The 13,708-nt window shown below is 42.2% G+C and overlaps 1 protein-coding gene across 4 annotated transcripts in view; it reads right to left on the bottom strand.

Annotated features, from left to right (window-relative positions):
- The window catches only part of specc1 (sperm antigen with calponin homology and coiled-coil domains 1), a 56,336-nt gene that overhangs the window by 24,270 nt on the left and 18,358 nt on the right, over positions 1 to 13,708 (bottom strand). For all 4 annotated transcript variants that reach the window (XM_072446601.1, XM_072446603.1, XM_072446602.1 and 1 more), the window contains 3 exons: positions 5,292 to 6,802; positions 1,130 to 1,337; positions 888 to 961 (listed from right to left, as the gene is read on the bottom strand). In XM_072446601.1, coding sequence (XP_072302702.1) covers positions 888 to 961; positions 1,130 to 1,337; positions 5,292 to 6,802 — 1,793 coding nt within the window. The remainder of the gene's footprint in view (positions 1 to 887; positions 962 to 1,129; positions 1,338 to 5,291; positions 6,803 to 13,708) is intronic.

The following is a 13,708-nucleotide window of genomic DNA, read 5'->3' as shown; positions in this document are numbered from 1 at the left end:
ATATATATTTTAATTTTTTTTAGATTTTTGTGGCCCGTAGGCTTTAAACGAGGTGGAATAGTACTTTTGATCTGCTGTTTGTGCTGCGCTCCTCTCGGTCAAGGTGAGAAGGAGCTGTGGACCTGATCAGAAGCTGATCTGTGCAGAAGATGCTGCTGCAGTGTGTTCAGACCATGACAATTGTTTGGCAAGAAACATGCAATACTTTACTAGAATATGTTCCATATATTTCTATTTGGATCAGTTGGTTGGATGTATGAAGTTATTAGAGCAGAATGGATTTATAAATACGTGCTTTGTGGATAAACATGAAATTTCATACATTTTCTTATCCAGAGTAAAAACATTACCAATTTGGTACATTTTTAAGACCCTTTTTTCAAAAATGCATCGGGATGCGTATCGTAATGAGGGAATTGTATCGGAATATACAAGTATTGGGATAGGTATCGTATCGCGACCCCTGTATCGGGATACGTATTGTATCGCAAGAGTCTTGGCAATACTCAGCCCTAGTTACCGCTATTTTATTTGCAATTATGATTTTCTAATGTGGAGAAGTGCACAAAGTTTATAGGAATCTATGTAATATAATTATGGGAAATGATCAAAATGTTCTTCAATTATCGGTTGCAATACTTTTGGCAGTGCTTATGACCCTGTCTGGTTCTGTTGATAATGTGCGTTTGAGAAAAAACGCCAAAGAACACATGGTGTACAAGAGCTTATCTGAACTCGTCACGTCACTGTGAGACAATGGCACTGGAACAATAGTCAGGGGACAGAGAGGGCAGGATGAATAAATAGCTGTGATACCTGGACTTCACTACAAAAATAAGACTAAGTGCCTTTGTATTTTTGATTCCTAGATATGACCTAGTTCTCACCTTGATCTGTCGAGATAAAGCCTTCATCTGTCGCTCTGAATCAGTCTTTTGTTCCTCCAACTTCTTGACAAGATCTGTAAAATACAGGTCTAAATCATTCCTTGCTATACTGAATAAAACTGTAATAAGTCAAAAAGTTCTCCTTCACAGTGAAGGTTGTGAGCATGACTCCAGTAAATTACAAGACAAATAGGGTGATGTTACACCGTGCATGCAGGGCATGTAAAAGATGATGGACTTACTCTCCATGTCCAGCACAGTCTGGTTGGTGTGTAGTCCCACAGCTCTCTGCTGCTCCACCTGGTCCTCCAGCTCAAAGATCGTCTCCTTCAGCTCCTTCTCCTGGTTCTCAGCCTGGAGTCCAGCTTCCTCCAGGGCGGTCACTCTGCTCAGGAGCTCTTGTTCCCTCTGCTCTGCTCGCTCCTGGATCTGCTGGCATTTGGACTCAACCTGTTTATAAAAAGACATCATAGCAGTCAAAAATATATTTTTTATATAATCTACATTTATCATTTTATAATGGTTAGAAAAAAAACAAATAAATAATAACATTATATACATTTGAAGTCCAGCATCTGGACCAAGACAAATTGTGGTAATGGAAACTTTATTGTGCCAACCTCTGTGAGAATAGTGCTAATTTATACTCATTTTATCGTTCATCAAGTCACATTATGCTTTGATTGGTGGTTTGTATTATGATTGATGGATTTTAATAAAATAAAGGTGAGTGTAAATCCAGGATTAGCTCCTATTCAAATTGTCTTTTTATTCTTCCTTTTTCCAATCAAACAATAAATAGTTGGATTCCGCTCAGAAGCAACATGAAGAACAAAAGTAAAGAAATATCTAATAAAAATATCTATATGAATAATATGGTGCTTTTTGGACAAAGCCGCTTTACATTGCATTATTCATTCACTCCATACTCGCAGGGGGTAAGTCTCAGCTGCCCTGAGATAGACTGACCACCAACACTCACACACACACCAGATTCACACAAGACAATTTGGGTGTCTCTCCTAAGGAGACAATGCCAGTGTGCACTAGAGCCACAGGTGGCTCTAGTGCACACTGCCAAGGTGGCAAGGCCTATATATCTAAGCTAACAGTACTGTATACTTTTTGTTCTGTCTTGAGTCACTTAAGTATCTGTGTCACGCCTCTGTCATGACAGTGGGTAGTGGTTGACTCAGAGGGTCAAATATTGGTGAATGACTCAACTGCTGGCATTTCTACTGCAATCCTGAAATGATGACACAAGTAAGCTAAAAGTGACACACCCATTTAAGCACAAAACCCCCAACACCAACCCAGACTAGGGGGCCCTTGGCCTTGACAGGGTTTGTGGTGTTCAAGGGGAAAACCCTTATGAAGACTGACGAACATGTGAAAGCAATTTACCTTCATAATCTGTGGTAGAAAATAAAAAATACTACATTCCATCTATCAAGTCTATCTTAATATTATGTTCATGTTTCATGTAAATTCTACCCATTCCTAAAAATGACAGATATTACTAGACCTGAACAAAAGTGAAGTGTATCCAAAAACGACTTGGGTTGTGGGTACATATATTAACAAGAGGAAGCTTTGGGAAACAAACCTGAGAAGCTTACCAAGAAAAGCACAGTAAAAACAGTGTGATTGTTTGACATGCAATTAAAAAAGAATGTTTTAAACTAATAACTAAAAAAATAATAGTCCATATAAAGCCCTAAATAGAGTCGGAATTCAAACTTCAAATAAAATTCAATGAAACCTGATCAGAGCGATCAAGTAGACAGACTTAGTGCTTGTGTGAAGGAGATAAAAACCTGGATGACACTAAACTACCTGCTTCTTAACCCTGAAAAAACCGAGGTCATTGTGCTTGGCCCTAAGCATCTACGAGACTCTCTACCTGAGCAGATAGTCACACTGGACAATGTCAGTGTAGCCTTCAGTTCTACTGTAAGAAACCTTGGAGTCTTATTTGACCAGGAGCTCTCATTAAAGCTCATATAAATCAAGCTTGTAAAACAGCCTATTTCCATTTGCGCAACATAGCCAAAATCAGAAGAATCCTGCCTAAAAGTGATGCCGAAAAACTTATCCATGCATTTGTAACGACTAGATTAGACTACTGCTTGCAGCGTGTCCTAAAAGCTCCATAAAAAGCTTTCAACTGGTTCAAAATGCAGCAGCAAGATTACTAACAGGAACAAAAAGAAGAGAGCACATTACGCCGGTGCTGAAGTCTCTTCACTGGCTCCCGTCGAGTCTAGAATCAAATTCAAAATTCTACTCTTGACCTACAAAGCCATAAATGACATGGCCCCATCCTACCTCAAAGATGCTATAGAACCATATCATCCAAACAGAGCTCTTCGCTCTCAGAATGCTGGCCTTCTGGTGGTGCCAAGAGTCTCTAAAAGTACTGTAGGAGGTAGAGCGTTTAGCTACCAAGCTCCTGTGTTATGGAATCAGCTCCCGACCCATGTTAAATATGCTGACACAGTCTCTTCATTCAAGTCCAGGCTTAAAACGTTCCTCTTCGAAATCGCTTATGGTCAGACTAGTTAGGAACAGAAACATAAACCCACAGCTTTAGCTACGCTGCCCTAGGAGTAACTATGCTGGGGGAAGTATGACAGCTTGAGCACTATCCTCTTCTTCTTCTGACTACTTATGCTATCAAACAATATTTATTTTTTGATTCCACTTGCAAACTGTTCACCGCCTTCTTTCCTTTCTCTCACTCCTGAGGACCTGTGGACCCAGATGCCCCTCCCCTGGTGAAGTGGTCCCTGCCCTGTGTGGACGGTCCCTCATCTGCCTGAGGAGTGGGTCCAGCTCGCCCCCGACGGTCCCTCATCTGCCTGAAGAGTGGGTCCAGCTCGACTCAGACGGTCCCTCATCTGCCTGAAGAGTGGGTCCAGCTCGACTCAGACGGTCCCTCATCTGCCTGAAGAGTAGGTCAAGCTCGACTCAGACGGTCCCTCTTCTGCCTGAAGAGTGGGTCCAGCTCGACTCCGACGGTCCCTCATCTGCCTGAAGAGTGGGTCCAGCTCGACTCCGACGGTCCCTCATCTGCCTGAAGAGTGGGTCCAGCTCGCCTCAGACGGTCCCTCTTCTGCCTGAAGAGTGGGTCCAGCTCGACTCAGACGGTCCCTCATCTGCCTGAAGAGTGGGTCCAGCTCGACTCCGACGGTCCCTCATCTGCCTGAAGAGTGGGTCCAGCTCGCCTCAGACGGTCCCTCTTCTGCCTGAAGAGTGGGTCCAGCTCGACTCAGACGGTCCCTCTTCTGCCTGAAGAGTGGGTCCAGCTCGACTCAGACGGTCCCTCATCTGCCTGAAGAGTGGGTCCAGTTCGCCTCAGTCGGTCCCTCATCTGCCTGAAGAGTGGGTCCAGTTTGCCTCAGTCGGTCCCTCTTCTGCCTGAAGAGTGGGTCCAGCTCGCCTCAGACGGTCCCTCTTCTGCCTGAAGAGTGGGTCCAGTTCGCCTCAGTCGGTCCCTCTTCTGCCTGAAGAGTGGGTCCAGCTCGACTCAGACGGTCCCTCATCTGCCTGAAGAGTGGGTCCAGTTCGCCTCAGTCGGTCCCTCTTCTGCCTGAAGAGTGGGTCCAGCTCGCCTCAGACGGTCCCTCTTCTGCCTGAAGAGTGGGTCCAGCTCCAGTCTCCTCGTGTCCGTCTGTCCGTCTGTGAGAGTCGGATCTCTCCTTCACTGGAACTCCTCCAGGTTTCTACGCTTTTTTCCCAAAGAGGTTTTTTTTTTGTAGTTTTTCCTGGCCGAGAAGGAGAGTCTAAGGACAGAGGACCCTGGGACATCGTCCCTCGCCACCACAGACATTGTCTGACTCCATCGCCACCAAAGACATTGTTGATTCATTTCTCCCTGTGGCCCTCAGAGGCAACTGTTGTTGTGATTTTGGGCCTTACAAAAATAAATTGATTTGATTTGAAACTCAGGACACTGTGGCCGGCTGCACTTGGAGCTTAGCTTACGTGTGCTGTGCCATAACTACTCGACCATCAGGCAGCACCCTAAATACTATTCATAGTAGGCATTACCTCTGTGACACCGTACTATTTCATTTATAATGGGCTTTAAGAAATGTCCACCTTTAGCAAAATATTGTTACCGGTAGTTTCTTTATTTAAATATTACACTTGGAGTGCTGATTAGATTTCCATTCATAATACAGCCACATTTAGTTTGAACACAGCTGCTGGTTCACTGACAAGCACTAGAACTTCATCTAAATCATTGCAAACTGTCAAAGTGTGGCTTGGTTTAAATGTGATACAGGGCATAGTGATCTGGGTCAATTCTTGTATCAAACTCTTCCCCGCAAACCAACGCTTCGTTTGTTTTCACCACACCACCTAAAACAGTTTGATATTGTTTGGACAACAGTATACCTTGGACAGTGTGGTCTGCATGTACTCAGTCTCAGCTTGGGCCTGGAGTAGCTGTTGCCTCTGCTCGCTCTGCTCGTGCTCTAGCTGCTCTCGCTCAGAGCGGGCCGCGTTCAGTAAACTCTGCAGCTCGCTGCTGTCACTGGTGGTCTGCAAGGCCTTGAGCTCCATCACCTTCTGCCTCTCGATGTCCACCTGGGCCTTTAGTCTGCTGTTGTCCAGCCTCAGTGTTTCTGCTGTAGCTCTGTGCTCCTCTGCCACCTGCACAGCATGTCCCGCCGCCTCCAGCTCTCGGTCCATTTGTGCCTGCAATCGGTCCAACTCCTCTCTGAGGCGGAAGGCCTGGCCCTGTGCATCCTGGTGCTCCTGCTCCAAAGCACGGAGACTGCCTGTGAGCTGCTGCTGAATGTCCACCAGCTTCTCCCTTTCAAACCTGGAGCTGTCCACTAGCTCTGTGTACCTCTGCTCCAGCTCAGCCAATCGTGTGCCCTGACCTCCCAGCTCCTCCTCTCTCTGGGCCTGGGCCAGGGCCTCATTCTTCTGCACCAGGACCTCCACTCGCTCCCTTTGCTGCTGTAGTGAGGTCTGAAGAAGCCTCTTTTCCTCACTCAAACGCTCGTTTTCCCCTGTCAGCTCCTGCACCATCTGCTGCTGGTCCGACAGCTCCTGCAGAGTGGCCTGCAGCTCCTCGGCCGTACTGTGGTGGCTTTCCTCCATTTTGTGGATCTGCTCTGTGAGGCTCTGTAAGGACACACCCTGCTGCACTGTGCTAGGGACTGAACTGGCTGTAATTGCCTCTGTACTTACTCCACTGCTTACAGACTCGGAGCGCGATGGGATCTTCTCAAACTCAGACGAGTCAGGTGAGGGAGAGTCTTTGGCCATGTCAGAAGAGGGAGAGGTTTGGACTGGGCTGCCAGAGGAGAGAGTGGACACAGAGGAGTCTGAGGTTACGCCATTCACCATGACTTTAGTGGGAATACTGAAGTTTGCTGTGGGCAGCAGAGAGCTCTCTAAGCATATAAGCTTTTCTTTTAGTGACTGGTTCTCCTCTCTGAGTGCTGCCAGCTCTATCTGAAACCTGCCATTTTTCTCCCTTAGCTCTCCGACCAGCACCAGCGCCTCAGCCACCTGGACCTGCTCCCTGTCTGCATCTGCCTCCTGGTGCTCTGAATTGGGAGATGAGGGAGAGGTGGAGGCCACTTTGCTCTTACAGCGCTGCAGCTCTGTTCTCAGATTACTGATCTCCGAGTCTTTAGCTTTGGCTTCAGCCAGCAGCTCTTTCACCTGGCTCTCTAACAGGCCTTTTTCCTGGACCTCTTGTTCTCCACGGGACTTTGCGGTGTTCCGTGTTTGCTTTGCAAGAGTGGACAGGCTGGAAGTGCTGGCACTGGAGACCATCCTTTTATTAGTGGAGCTCCTCAGCTGATCTTTCACAGAAACACGGTCCCGGGATATTGAGGATGGGATTTCTTTAGGGCCTGGGATCCCAGATTTCTTAGTTGTTTGAGTACCTGCAAAACACATTCAACCAGAAGATTAGATTATAGTTCAGAATATACAGTACAGACACCACTTTTTCAAAGGTTAAAGGAAGAATTCACTTCATTGAGTGTAAAGTGAATACTGACTCACAATAAACTGACCCTTTACTGAAGCAGAATGGCTACAGAAGGTTAATTGTATAACTGTACAAATGGCACCACAATCGCCATGTCAACAACTCCAAATGAATAGACATAGAGACACATTTAGATCTATGCTTCATCAGCGGTTCTATCATGCAACACTGTGCTCCATTCACTTATTGTTTGTCTAACAGAGCATCTGCCTGGCACTGTGTGTTTCTCTACTATGGCCATTCAAACGCAACAGCTTCATTTCAATAAGCATCAGGCATTTCCGGACCTCTATGAGAAATATACTAAAAACTGTAACTGAAACATATAACATTAAAGACAAGATACCGAAAAGAAGTAAAGTGCTGAGCATCTTGTCAATGTCCACTCTTTATCATCAAATGGTCAGAGAGCAGCCTGACAAAACAGCATACCTCACCACAACACAGTCAAACTATCACACTAACTATGATGCTTTTAGCAGTGTGCCCTAGACAGGAGATTCTGTTGAACCCAAACCACCAGGAGCAGAGGCTGACGCCTCTGGTACAAAGAAGTTTAAGATTCCTTCAATGTGCAGCTGCAAGCTCTGAAGAGGCTTTGAGTGAAGAGGAGCACAGGAGACAAAATAAAGGCAGCATTTTCCTCAACAAAAAACATGTATTTTTTTTCCCTTAAAGGAAATGTCAGAAATGTTCTTAAAATTAATAAACTTATATGAACTTTTAATCATGTTTTAATGGTTCTATCATCACAATCTTTTTCAGAGTTGTATTTAAAATGATTCATGCATATTTGAGGCCTGTGTTCTCAGAAGATTATTATTTTCACCAACCCACTTTCCTGACTCTGGGTCAAACATGCATGTAGGGTTAAAAAGATGTCACGTCGCCTTTTTTCAACAATAAAACCACATAGATAAAATTCAGATGCTCACTATGGTAAAATATAACTATGAAGAGGCGAGGCCAACAAGTTCTGCAGTTTTGAACAGGATTATTCATAATATTTTTAAGCCCTTTTCAGTGTTCTGATTTACAATGAATGCAATTGAAAATAACGCTCTATGTATGTTATAGTTTAATACTAAATACCTCAAAATAGCATTATATTACCCATGTAAAGTATTCAAATGATTGAGGTTTAGAAATGTCTGTAACACTGGACTAGACTAATAACACCAACCATCACTGCCATCTGTATTTCATACAAAATACATTTCTGAGTGACATAATGAGAACACCATGCACAACTAAATTATGCACTAATATCAAATCTCTTCTATACATTAATATTTACTATTTATTATATGAAGCAACACAGCTGTGTGATATACAGGTATGTCACTCTTTTGTTGAACTGTCATAAAGGACAATATTTCATTGTAGAGAGAGCGACGGTGTGTTTAGGATCAGTCCATTTCCTTGAAGCTGACTGATGCCAGTAGTGGGACTTTGGGACCACTTGCATTAGCTGTTCTTCATACTCCTTGTCCTTCTGCTCAGTCAATAGAATCCAGATGGAACATATGAACTCACTCATCTTTAGATCTCCCACCTCTAAAGCATGACTCCACCACAGCTGCCTAAAGCACGCACAAATGACACTGGTACACGCCAATGACAGCACAGGCAGGACGTACAGGGAGCGTTTGGAAAACTGTGAACCTAGGACACACATTACTTGGTTTTGACTTGTAACAACAGATATCTTACTGATACTGGGAACTTTACCGTAGATAAAAATGACACTGATTATAATGAATGAAATGTTTCCAGCTGTGAATGCATTCAGACTTTAGGGCTCTACTCAATAAAGGACTCCTCAGGAGCAGCAGCATTTATAGCCATGTCTAAGAAGCACTCAAACTTTAAAAGGAGAATGGGCCGTTAAACACTCTCTGAGGAGCTCTAAGGCTGCAAATAAATTCACACCTACAGAAGAAGTGAGCGATAGTTAACAAGAGATATTGTATGACTAACTTTAAAACAATGAGAACTTTTTCATTATCATTTTGTGCTTGGTATGAGGAAACTTTTTTTTAGGTGAAGTGTAAAAATGTGGTCATTTTAGAGATTTTGCGGTTTCCCCATAGGGATAACATGGGATGTTTCTGTCATCGCTACGGCTACGCTGTACAAAATATGACTTTGGCTCCCATACTTTTAATTTGGGGATGGCAAATGAGAATTGTGTGCAAAATGTCATGTCATTTGGAAAAACTCTATTGTTTATAGGCCACTCAGAAGGCCAAATAGTCCAAATTCTGGGAAAACTTTGTGGCTCCGCCGCACAGAGACCGTAAATGTTATCCTTGAAATTTGAATAACTTTAGATGCCCCACTTGTCTAGAGGAGATTCTGAGATCGGTGGGCAAAACGCACTAGGAGGAGTTTGTTAAAGTGTGAAACATAAAAATGTGGTAATTTTAAAGATTTTGCGGTTTTCCCATAGGGATAACATGGGAGGTTTCTGTCATCGCTACGATTACGCCGTAAAAATTTAGGCATTTGTCTGATTGGCTTTTTTGATGGGGTATAGTTTTGAAAATTTTGGTAAAACCAATTTTTGACCTTCAATGTTTTGGATTAAATGAGTATGTTTCACTGAAAGTACATTTTAACCTAAAGTATCAACATACTTTAGTATTAATTACACTTAGTGCTTTTTACTTCAACCAAGATTATAATTTCAGAATAATAAAATATTTTTTCTACTGTTGAGCAACTTAAACATATGTGACTTGAAAAGATGAATGTAGTGTTCACATTAACTAACTTAAGTATTGACTTCCAAGATTAGACAGGCCTTCTACATTTTCACTCAATGCCTGATCACAATAATGCATGGTGCCAATCTTTCTGTTTAATGAAAAGAAGGTTTCAAATCACAGTTTGAGTCTGGAACTGGTCCAACAAAAGCCCCTGGTCTGTGGTCAGCCTGGAGGTGAGAGAATGCACTCTAAAGTCTTTTTGTGACAAGTGGAAGAGAAGAGCCTGCCATAGAGAAAGTGTGACATGTTGTTCCTGTTGTCTCTGACAGCCAGGAATTAGGTCAACAGGCGCCCATCATCCAGTCAAGTGTTCAGTCAGAGGTTTGTGAGGTAGACACACCAAGGTTACCTGGTGCTGTATTTCCTGAGCAAAGCTGAGAAGAGCTTCAAATAAGGGCGGGGCAATGACAAAAAAATGTCAAATGAAATATTTCCCTTTATTGATTGAGCACAATTTTTGCTCAATACATTTTAATAATTGCCACGAATAGCAAGAAACAGCCAAGGGTTAGTCACCAAAGTCTGTGGCTGTAAAATAAATATGTAATTTAAAAAACTGAATAAATACATCTTAAGTGTCACATTGAGTATTACAGTAGCACATCCACATTATTCTTTCTCTCCCAATATCAAAACCATCATTCAATAAAAAAAGAAAAAAAATATTTGTTCTAGTTCTTGTCGTGTCATTTCCTGCTGCAGTGGCCCATACTGTGGCTCCGTGCTCAAGGTTATCCATGTGGCGTCATGTTTATGTCCTGCCTATGCCTCCTGATATCATATTCTCAGACACATACATGGTGTTTCGTATTACAAGGATAGGAAGAGAGAAGATGAGGTATTCAATGCAGTGAAACAGTTACAAATTTGAACAGAACCATGTACCCCCACTGCAGATGGAGACAAATGCCGCCACAGGTTTGTTCACATAGTCACATTGTAGTTCTTACTTTGAATGGCTCTGATGGCTTTGAGTCAGTTTTAATTTAATTGTGTTTGTAAAACATTCTACCACTGTATGCTATGTCAAAAACAGTCAGACAGTGTGAGTATGATCTGTTCCAGTGTGAAGTGAGTGAGAAGAGTGAGGACACTTCCTGTTGGACACTTCCCTTACATCACAGAAAGTGCAGCAGAGCTGGCAGGGCTCAGACTGGCACTGGGCCTGACTTTATGGCCCCTTTAATCATTCTTATGGAATCATATTAACTGGGCTTGATAACTAACAGCGAGAGAGACCACATGTGCACTCAGCAGCAAAGGGTTGTTGTGAGTGCATTATCAAGATGAAGGAAAAGTAAACTAGTCTGATGGAAAAATATCCCCTTACACAATGGACTATAATGCGTACCAGTGAATTTTCATCTGAAACTACAAAGGATAGAATGAGGTTTTCTTTACAAAATAAAAGTAGCATATATGGTTAATTTATTAATTGCACCTGATCGATTATAGAAATACTTGTCAACTACTGAAGTCATTGCATAATTGTTAACTGGTCAATACTCAGACTTCAAAACATGCTATGAACTGAGAGAAGAGGTTTTATTACTTATTTAAGACGAAAAAATTGTGTTTCTAATGAACACACCCTTTCATCTTGACTCTATCCCTAAAGGGCATTTTTGTATAAAAAGGAAAAGCTTTAACTTCTTTTGCGTTCCAATGCATTCCATGCAACCATGGCAGTAACACACAGCTTATATTTCAACTTTGTCATGTGCCATAATTATGAGTATCTGAGAAAAAAAGTCAGTTTGTAATAAATTACTGCTGGAATTGTAGTTATAATGACATTTCTAATAAATGTTAATAAATAGTACTTGAGTCTGCTTTTGACCGACAACCAGGCTAGTTCTTTATGCATTGTTGTTACATTGTTCTGTATGGTCAACCCAAGACTATTTATGCCGCTTTGTTCTGTGCGATTTGTAACCTGTAAAAAATATTTTCACACGTGTTTGACCAACACATGCATAATCTAACTGAGAAAGTACTAATAACTAGTTGTTTGGTCAACCATTTTGGAATACATTTCCTACAGTGTCTTATCATGCCCATAGTCCAACCCGGAATACATTTCCTACAGTGTCTTATCATGCCCATAGTCCAACCCATGTTTTTCAATACATCATTTTTATGACTGTTCCATGTAAACTTAGAATCTACAGTTACACCCAATAATTTTGTTTCTCCCATTGTTAAGTGTAGTTGAGGTATTGTTGTTAACAAGTGTTGTGACCCAATTAACATATATTTTATTTTTTCAGTACTGATTACTAATTTATTGTTTTGGATCCACTGAACTACTACATTCAACTCCTCCTGTAAGGTGTTACTCTGCTGATCTGCTGTCGGTGCAGAGGCGTATAATGTAGTGTCATCTGCATATATGGCCATAGTCGCATGTTTCAGTATAAATGAAAAATCATTAGTAAAAACATAAAACAAAGGGGGCCAAGGCAACTGCCCTGGGGCACTCCACAACCTCTTTGGCTTCCTCCCACCGTCCAAACAAGTGCATGCAACTCTAAATTGCCCCTAGTGAGTGAATGTGAGCGTTAGTGTTTGTCTGTGTGTCTATGTCTCTGTGTTAACCCTGTGACGAGCTGGCCCCTGTCCAGGGTGAACCCCGCCTAAGGCCCAAAGTCACTGGGATAGACGCAACCCCGAATGGGAACAAGCTGTAGAAAATTAATGAATGAATGGTCGATCACATTCTAATCCACTAATCCATTAATTGCATGAATAATCACTAGACTAATCAATTACCAAAATAATTGTAATTCCACTTCCACTAATGGCAAACTACCGGTACCTCAAAGCAGTTTACCACTTATATTGGGATTTCTGTCCAACACAAAACACACCCTTTTGTGTGTCCATGTACAATGGCAGACAGCAGTGACACAGAGCCATAATGTGCAAACAGAACCAAGCGGCTGATGAAAGACCACATCAAAACAACTTCTTATAGAGACTGCAGTTCATCTGTCTTGGTCACATTTACTGTGAGTTGCTCCACCGTAAAGAAGGGTTTTTACAAGCTCTGAGCTGTAGTCTGTAAAATAGTTCATGAGTTATTGTCTCCAGTAACAAGAACAGGACATTTAAATAGCACATGCCTCCATCAATAAACAAGTACGATAGCAGTTTGGCCAATGTGTTCACGGACCAAATGCCATGGAAAGTATGCACGATGCCGCTTCCTCACTGTGTCAGAGATGTCACGAACTGGACGCACTCATTTCCTCACATCAAGTCCCTGTTTTGAATCCTTCAGCTCTGTAATCGGGCCAATTCATGTATTTCTATTTTACACCAAGTACACGTCTTGGCACAATCATATAACCACTTTAACTGTTGATTTTTTAAAAATGTATAATGTTTATTCTGTTTTTACTAGCCACATTACACAAATGTTCAAGCATCACCATTTATGTCCACGTGAAACCAAGTCCTTGCACAAAGTAACACAAACATTTTCACATTTACCAACATGGTGTTTGAATTGAATACAGCCCTGTTATTCACTGTTTGACTGATAATTCATCAGAGCCTGACACATGCTGACCATAGGCTCTGTGCTGGCTGCTTTCCTGCTCTGTCTCTGCTATAGCAAGAGATGTAGCAAGCAGTAGTTGTAGTAGCGAAGGTTGGTCATGATAATGTTCTTAACACCACAGCAGCTCAATCCTTCATTTCTCAGATAACAACACTCATAGTCCAGGTCTGCTGCTCCAGTATAAGTGTCCTCTAGAGCAGCTGATTCAATATTTGTATACCACCACTACAGTTATTTGGGCACTAATCTACAATCCATATGTCATTATTATAAACTAGAATTTTGGTAGAAAAACAATGAAAAGAAGTGACCACTCATTTCATTGTGTCTTGAGATTCCTGACCAAGACAGCGGTCAAACTGCATAGCTAACACATACAAGTTTAAATGAAACGATAGCCTTTTTTTGTCAAAGCTGAGTCACCTTTACAAGATGTTTTTCTAGCAATAATCATCGCATGATT

This window comes from Eucyclogobius newberryi, unplaced genomic scaffold (genome assembly GCF_026437365.1).
Source record: "Eucyclogobius newberryi isolate DKJ021-1_F unplaced genomic scaffold, fEucNew1.0.hap1 SCAF_15, whole genome shotgun sequence".
Classification (NCBI taxonomy): domain Eukaryota; kingdom Metazoa; phylum Chordata; class Actinopteri; order Gobiiformes; family Gobiidae; genus Eucyclogobius; species Eucyclogobius newberryi.
This window is presented reverse-complemented; position numbering and strand designations above follow the sequence as displayed.